We start from the raw sequence: 8,547 nt of genomic DNA on the forward strand, positions 1-8,547 counted from the left end.
TGAACATCTTCACTGCAGACTTAAACTGCATAGTCTCAAATTAGCCCAGCTTGAATGAGAAGAGCCACACAGGGAAATAGTAATCCAGCGGCTCAAAGAGACTTAACTAAACAGTTGATGAGCTCTTTTAATTTGAGTTGCAGCCAGCTCACCTGAAGGTAACAGCATATTGACACAGGTTGAGTGGTGGCACACACTCGCAGGACTTCAGGGGAATTCACAGTGATCAGAAGCCAAGCAGCCTATGATCCCAGTGCAAATGTATGGTCATGCCTATACAAGACGAATGTCAAAGTCCAAAATTGTGGGTGCGTTTAACAAAGATGGAGTATTTGGAATAGAACTAATTAAACTCAGAAGACAGCCAGTCCTTGCTAACCCTACTGCAGAAGGCCTGCAGGACATCAAGAAATTAGCTGGGATCTTTCCTCTCATTTATGTTAATTTTTTAATAGTTCTTATACTGTCTATGTATAAGACTTTCTCTTACAGTCTAGAGTCCTGCCCTGTCTCACCCAGCCCACCAGCTTCTCTAGAAACTGATTAGCTCATAAAAACATGTAGAGGTGCTATTGTACATGTGCTTTGTAAGATAGGGTACCTTCACGTAAAAGAAAACTGCAAAATATTCTATAGGATCATGAAATTAAACGCAAATAACCCAATGTAACACTGGGGATATGTTTATAAAATCTCAGCAAAAGAATGTGGAGAAGATCAGAAGACAGATGAATCCTAAGGCTAGGATGTCTCCAGATGGAGACACCAATTTCCTGGCATCGCCACCTTAAAATAACATCCTACAATTTAACAAAGCCTCTAGAAAATACAAAATTATATTTTACCTTTACAATAGCACATTATGAATTTTCACTCACCTACCTGAATAAAAGCATTTTCCTTTCAAACACAAGCTGTAAAAGTTTTCCCCAAAAGGGAATGACAGGGCTGAGTAAGTTTTAATGTACAATTAATTTCTCAGAAACTCCAAAACAACTAAGCACTCATACAGATACTTAAGTTCTTATAAAATAACTGTATTTCTACATGTTACAATATTAATTTTCTGTTGTGTGACTTTTTGTAAGTCCTACAGGTTCCTGCTAAAAGACTATTTATGTACAGGCCAATTCCCAAGAAGCTTACATACTGGGAAGTGTATTTTCTATGGCACACACTTTGTGACCAAAAAGCAAAAACATGGCGCTCTGGTAAAGCCAAGAGCTATCTATAGAGCAATTGAAGAGGCTCATTTCCAGCTAAGGGAAGTGGGCTTGCACAGCACATCCTCTTTCTAGTAATTGGGAACTGCCAGACAGCAAAAACCAAATGCGGCAACTACCCAACAGCAACAAAACCCCCCAAAACCACTCTGCTACAATGCACAACCACCTCTGTAGGATGCAGACCAGTACTTCACTATTACATGTTAAACTATGTAATAATTAGATTCAAAGGGTTTGGATAAAGTTATAAGATATAAAAGACATTATATGAAGACAAAGCTCAACATAAGCCCTTTGGTAGTATAGCTGTCAGTGTCTTAAGTTATGCCCTGTGTTTCTTCTCCATTATAAAACCCTGTATCTCACTGAAAGACAAACTAAAACCCCCTTAACAACATGCTATAAAGCTTTAAAGTTTGATCTGCAAACCTAGTAAGAACTAGTTACCACAAAACTAAGATTTTACATGTTTCTCCCTTAAATTCCATTCAATATATTTTAATAAGATACAGGAAGGTTGGAATACCTACATATCTGAGACAAGTAGCAAGTGGTCTGTGCTTTTAAAACCCTTGCTTTTACCTAACAGAAGAAACTGAGAGAATCATCATGACTAAGAAGTCCCAAGTAGAACTGCTGAATGGCAGACAAATGTGCCAGAAGTTAACTACAAAGACAAAAAAACAGTTTTTAAAACTTTCTTCCCCTGCGATTTATTGCAATGTTGATGAAGTTCTCTAATTTGCCACAATCTTTTGCTTAGTCAAAAGAGGATGTGGTGCAAGTTTTCACTCTCCAGGAAAAGGGCTTTAAAACATTTCAAAACAAGTCTTGGACTAAACAGAAATAGATTAAACTTAAGAGAAAATGCATTGCTATCAAGTTTCCCTTTAGATGACACATGTTCATATATTTCCTTATCTTCTCAAAATGAAAAAAATTTCTGCTACCCAGCAGTAGTCAACAGACTGTACTACCACTCATCAATTCAACAAGAGTCAGTGGAGGTAATGCTTTAAAGTATATTGGTTTATAAGAGAAAACTTTGCAGTCAAATGACTGCACTCAAGCAAAAGCATCGACACCCCCTTCTGCAAGGATTCAATGCACTACATCACTTGAACATCCACACCTTCTTTCAGGTGTTCAGCCTGAGTTAAACGAACTTAATCATAAACTCTACATTGTGATGCTGTTCCCATCCTTGAATAAGCTGAAAGCTCCCTTTGGAGATGCATGAGCCAGCAATGTGCACCCACAGCTCAGAAAGCCAACCGCATCCTGGGCTGCATCCAGAGAAATGTGGCCAGCAGGTCCAACGGAGGTGATTCTCCCCCTCTGCTCTTGTGAGACCCCCACCTGGAGTACTAAGTCCAGCTCTGGGGCCCCCAACATAAGGACATGAACTTGCTGGAGTGGGTCCAGAGGAGGCCACGAAGATGATCAGAGGGTTGGAGGACCTGCCCTGTGAGGACAGGCTGAGAGAGTTGGGGTTGTTCAGCCCAGAGAAAAGAAGGTTCCAGGGAGACCTTATAGCGGCCTTCCAGTACTTAAAGGGGGCCTGCAGGAAGGATGGGGAGGGAGTCTTCATCAGGGAGTGTAGGGATAGGACCAGGGGTAATGGTTTTAAACTGAAAGAGGGTAGATTTAACTTAGATGTAAGAAAGAAATTCTTCACCGTGAGGGTGGTGAGACACTGGCACAGGTTGCCCAGAGAAGCTGTGGCTGCCCCCTCCCTGGCAGTGTTCAAGGCCACGTTGGACGGGGCTATGAGCAGCGTGGTCTAGTGGAAGGTGTCCCTGCCCATGGTGTTGGAACTGGATGATCTTTAAGGTCCCTTCCAACCCAACCCGTTCTATGACACTATGAATCCATGAATCCTCTACGTGGTTGTATGAGGCCATGCACATGCTGAGGTGTTGAGAGAAGCTCCCTCTGACACTTCAGCTACTCGCTCAGTTCCAGCTGCATCCACCAACTTTTCCAAAGGATGGCCTGAGATACAGAAGTCTTGAACTCCAGCTCAAGGTCTCCTGATTGGTTTTCTTTTTCTTTAAGTGACATAAATCTTGCCCATTTCAGAAAATTTAAGAAATACAGTATGCAGGGATCAACTAGTGAAACTTACCATTAGGAGTTTCTATTCATGTGGGGGAAGGAAAAAAAAAAACCCACCCTTAAAAGATTAAGATCTATCAAAAGACAGATCACCACAGTATATTACCTGCCCTGCAGGATTGACAGAAATAAAGTACTTCAGTTTTCTAAGATTTACTTCAGCAACTCTATTTACTGCTGTTCATTCACACTTGAAACTGACTGCAGAAAAATTAATGTTTCTAACTAGTTGGTCCTGGTGAGTTGCTAACTGACCTCAGTTGCTTGGCCTTCTGTAGTCATTCATTACTACATTTTAAATGTACATGCCACATAAACTATACATTTCATTACTTATGGCACACAATAGTAGTTTTTATTATTTTCTATGAAAACTTCCTCATATTTCTCACAGAAATCATAACAGCTGATATTTTAGCAAACTTAAACATTTATCACATCTTGTCTTAAGACAGCCAAGAAAACAGAACTGATTCTCCTGCCATCTCATGTTGTAATCAAATCTAGATTAAACTAATAATATCATGTAAGCAGATGCACTCAGACCACCAGAATTAAGACATTAGAATTAAGCCATTCACATTACTCAATCCACCAATAGTTTCCTCAGACACCGCTGAAACTACAGAAACAGGACGGATAATACCTAAAAACCCCAGTCAAAAGTAGATGAAAAGTAGCAAGAATTGTAACAGAAAGAATAAATAAGTAAACCATCCAAGTAATCAAATTCAATATGCAAGCACTTCAGTTTTGTTCCTCAAAAGAAACCAAGTGATCAATTTTTCTTGACTTTTTATTTCAATATGGAAAAATGGTAATAAATACATCAGATAGCCATTAAGAGAACTGATAAAGCCACCTAAGTATGAAAAAGCCTTCGAAGCATAATCTGGTTTTCAACATGACAAAGAACTGTGGCAATGAAATCCATCCAGATAAATAGGACCCATCACTACACGCACTATTTACTGCTACTTCAGTTTCCAGAAAATTGTTGCATAAACTTCTTTGATACTTCAGATGAACATTTACTCAGTTGAAAAAAATAAAAACATTAAAGATAAATATGACTTTTTTCAAGGAAATCACATAAAACTTCCTACTGTCAAGCAGAGTTACAAATAAAATCTGTTCTTAAAGAAAATCTGACTATAACAGAGGGCCAATAAAAACAAGGAGGTGATTTTAAGTGGTTTCAAATGGAGCTACACTGGCCCCACAACAACCATCACACTGAATTCCTAGGAGGTAGCAGCAAAATACCATGTTCTAAGAATACATAATTTATAATTACAAAGAAATACTTACGCTAGGAAATTGCCACCTAAAATGACACTCACTATGCAGCAGAAATAAGAGAACTCCTTATGTCAACATTTAGTAAATAAATGAGTCAAACTGTAATTTTGAAGTTAATCATTTAGCTAATAAATAAATAAATACCAATTATGAAAAAACAAATCCTTAAGCACATGCTTACCCTTTGTAACACAAGTAGTCCCACTGATTTAATAACTGGTCACAAACATCTTCAGTATCACCTCAAAGCAAAATCTACAGCACCCACGTGTGCAGCTGAGTAACACTATAATCCATTCTACTGCAAAACTTCTTGGCCATTTAGCAGTTTTACAAGTAGAGGACAGAATTTTTATTTGTAGACTGCATGAGTGAAAAATCTCCCTCTCCTGACCAAAGATTATTTGGCATGCAAACAGCAATATCTCATTCTCATACTCCAGGGAGTTTTAACCTGCCTCTAGCTAAAAGCTATACAATCTTTAGATTGCAGCAGAGTGTAAAAATCACTCTAATTAAATCAAATGAGAACTGGTTTGACCAGTGTTACTGATCCCCCAAATAATTAAAATCAGTTAAGAAAATTCAGGGGTTGGTACTCAGCAGTACCTAAACTTGTGCTAATTTTAAAATAATTTTTGTAACTGAACAACTGGAAAGAAAACTTGAAGTAAGCTACAAGAAGAACCTGGACTGTTGTGAGTATAAAGTACCACAGAATGAAGTTTCAGGGCACTTTAAAAAAAAAAAAAATTATCCTGGCTTTGCATTTGTTCTAAGACGTAGTGACTGTATCTTAGAGCATGCCAAATTGCACTGCAAACCAGTTGAAGCTTGACCTAAGGCAGTTGCATTTCTGATATATGTGAACAGAATCTAGTTTCTGTTGCTGTGTATACCTATCAGTTTTGTTTCTGTGCCGTACGATCTACCTTTTACATTGTTGTGTTCCCATCGTTGGACCCTGGTGGTCCTTCAGGGCCTCGCTGCATTACCCTGTAACAAACCTCTTAGGACAAACTGTCAGCATAACAGGTTTCTTTCCAGTCCTGACAAAGTTAAAGCAAAGCAATGCTAACTCTGTGTGTCGATATGCTTCACATATACACCATGCAAATTTAACAGAAGGCAGCATAACAGCATGAGACCTTAGTATTTTAGTGCCAAGTCCGTTTTGTCACAAACTGGTGCCCTAAAGCCTCTAAACACCAGGTAAACTGGGAAGGGGTAGAAGGCAAGTGATTTCTTTTCTCACACAGAGCAGATAATTTCCTGTACTACGCACCAAGTCTGATTGGTTTCCTGTCAGAATAGCCGAGTCTCTGAGTCTTTTGATCACTTTCCTCTGGCCCTTCACAGTTGCTCTGATTAGAGATTGATCCCCATGCTGCTCTTTGATCAGCAGCTCCGGCAGTTCACAGGTGCCATATATCATCACATTAGCAGGCCACAGCAGTATTAATCTCCCCCTGTTAAACTTGCTAGCGCACTGCATATTCTACCCATTCACAGAGGTCTCCGAAACTTTGCTTTCTATTAAAAGATATGACGTAGAATACTTTTATCTGGGGAGTCCCAAGTTCAAAGTTGAGAGAATTGAATTAGCCTCGAATCCGCGTTTCTGCTTTATTTCATTACAGTTCAGAGAGTTTTGAGAGCTCCCAGCTTGGCCTTTTGTGTTGATTTGTGCCCAGGGAGAAAGCTTGTTCTAGCTGACATGCAAAGTACTAAATTTTTCAAACACCCCCCACCCCCCCTCGTACATTAAGTACCAGGGTTTCCATGAATGTATGCTAACAGCCTTCATTTTAGATATTCTACACTAAGTGTGGTTTCATGCAGTATATAACGTTTCAGTTTGTAAAATATTCTTTAAAATGACTTCATAATAGCAGATCAAGAGGAAAGGCGCTTAAAAATCTGAATAATGTAAATCATATGGAGTTCAGAGGCTAAGCAAATTACACACCCCGAAGCTGCCCTCGCTGTATGAAAGGAGCCTTTCTCCAGCTCTGCGCAGCCCCAGCCCAAGGGAACTTGCATTTGAGAGTTTTCTAAACATTTCAGGTACACTTGAAAGTTGAAAGTAATTCTCATTTCCTATGCAGGATTAGCTCGCTTCCAGCCCGTACAAAATACCACTCATTGAGGCACAGACACAAAAACCCACACCCCCCCAGAGTTAAGAATTTAGGGCACAAAGGTGCGTGGGTCGTTGCTTCCTTTTTTTCTTTTTTTTTTTTTTTTTGGCGGGGTAGGGGGGGAACATTCTGCACCTCCGACCGCAGAGGGGGGAGCCCCCGAGCCGGCGCTGGGCTCCCTCCCAGCCGCCTGACCGCTGCCCTTTTACCCACAGCGCTCCCCGAACGCGGCGGCCGAACACCCGGCTGCCCAGCCCCGCTCTTGCCGGCCCGGCCACGGAGCTTCCCACCCCACACACACCCCCCACCCGCAACCGCCACCCGCGCGGGGCCGCGCTCCCTCCGCGGCGCCGGGCAGCCCCACCGGCGAGGGAGCTCCGCGCCGCTCCGCGCCGGCCGGGCGCCCGCCCCCGCCCTGCCCCTGCCCCGGGCTGCGCGGCGGCGGCTGCGGAGCTCCTGCTCCTTCTGCCCCTGCTCCTTACCGTTCTGCTCCTTGGCGCCCGAGAAAGCGAACTTGGTGCTGAGGTCGGACTCGGCGGCGGCCCCCTGCCTCCGGCCGGCCAGGGCAGATGTCAGCAGGAGCAGCCCGAGGAGGAGCATTGGGCCGGCGGGGCGAGGGGCTGCGGCACGGCAGGCACTGGCGGCGCGGCACCGAGGCCCGGGCGTCTCTCAGCAGCGCCCGGCGCGGGCTGCGCCGCTGGGGAGAAGGCAGCACTGAGCCTGCTCTGGCAGCAGAGAATTGCAGGGTAGTTTCCACATAATCCCATCCAAAACTTTTTCCTAGAGCCCTTTTCTGTGTCTCCAGGTTTTGTTTTTCTTTGGCTTTTTTTTTTTTTTCCTCTCTTAAAAAAAAAAAAAAAAAAAGGATCAAAGCAAAATCTGGACTCAGACCAGCTTCCCAAGGACTAAACAATCCGGGTCCGTGCCGGGCGGGGGCCGGAGGAGCCGGGGTTGGTGAGGGCGCGGGGCACGCAGAGGGGCCGGGAGAGGCGGGGGCGAGCGGGGCCGCTGCTGCCGCGGAGGAGCGCGCACCTGTCAGCCGGCAACCGGCGGCGGGGCGGGGGTAGGGCGGAGGGGGGGCGGGCCGGCGGCAGGCCGGGCGGGAGGCAGGGCAGGCGGGCAGGGAGGCTGGGCCGCGCTCCCACCTTCCTCACCCTCAACTCTGCTGCCAACTCAGGCCGCGGCTCCCGCCCGCCGCCCCCTTCGTGGTGAGGGCGGCACCTGGGGCGGCCGCTTAGCGCCCCGGGAAGTTGTCGGTGGGGAAGAAGGAGGCGAGCGGGGCGGCCTTCGCCGCTGCCCCCCCGCTCACCGCCAAATGGCGGCGCAGCAGGTGCCGGGGCGGCGGCGCGCGGGCCGCCCCTGTCCCCGCGGGGAGGGCCGCCGCCCCCCCGCGCGCCGCCGCCCCGGGCAGCCAGCGATGGCCGCGAGCGGGGCCGGGGCTGGTTTCTGGGTTTGGTAACGGGGGTGAGACGTTGTGGCCACTTAACGGTGTTTGTTTACCGGGTTGTTCTTACGGTAATTGAGTTCGCGCTTGAAAACTTTTCACCTTGGAGCACGGCTGTGATACTGAGAACTAACACACGAAGAGGAGGCTTTTAAAAGACTTTGGATGCAGGTTATTTCTCTTTTGACAGAACTTGCTGTTTTGGCTACCCTGCAATGAGACCTCTGGCATTTACATAACCAGATGGAAACATAGCTTCAACTTATTATAACTGCCCCTCGCTTGCTGAAATGCTGTGCGGTAGGTACTCAGTGAG

At 44.9% G+C, this 8,547-nt stretch overlaps 1 protein-coding gene across 1 annotated transcript in view; it reads right to left on the bottom strand.

The window, feature by feature from the left end:
- PDGFC (platelet derived growth factor C) overlaps positions 1–7,584 on the bottom strand; it is a 134,543-nt gene extending 126,959 nt beyond the window's left edge. Inside the window, exon 1 of the mRNA XM_074904053.1 lies at positions 7,270–7,584. Within this exon, the coding sequence (XP_074760154.1) occupies positions 7,270–7,387 (118 nt within the window). The 5' untranslated portion in view covers positions 7,388–7,584. The remainder of the gene's footprint in view (positions 1–7,269) is intronic.
- Between the last annotated feature and the right edge of the window lie 963 nt (positions 7,585–8,547).

Source organism: Athene noctua, chromosome 4 (assembly GCF_965140245.1).
Source record: "Athene noctua chromosome 4, bAthNoc1.hap1.1, whole genome shotgun sequence".
Classification (NCBI taxonomy): Eukaryota; Metazoa; Chordata; class Aves; order Strigiformes; family Strigidae; genus Athene; species Athene noctua.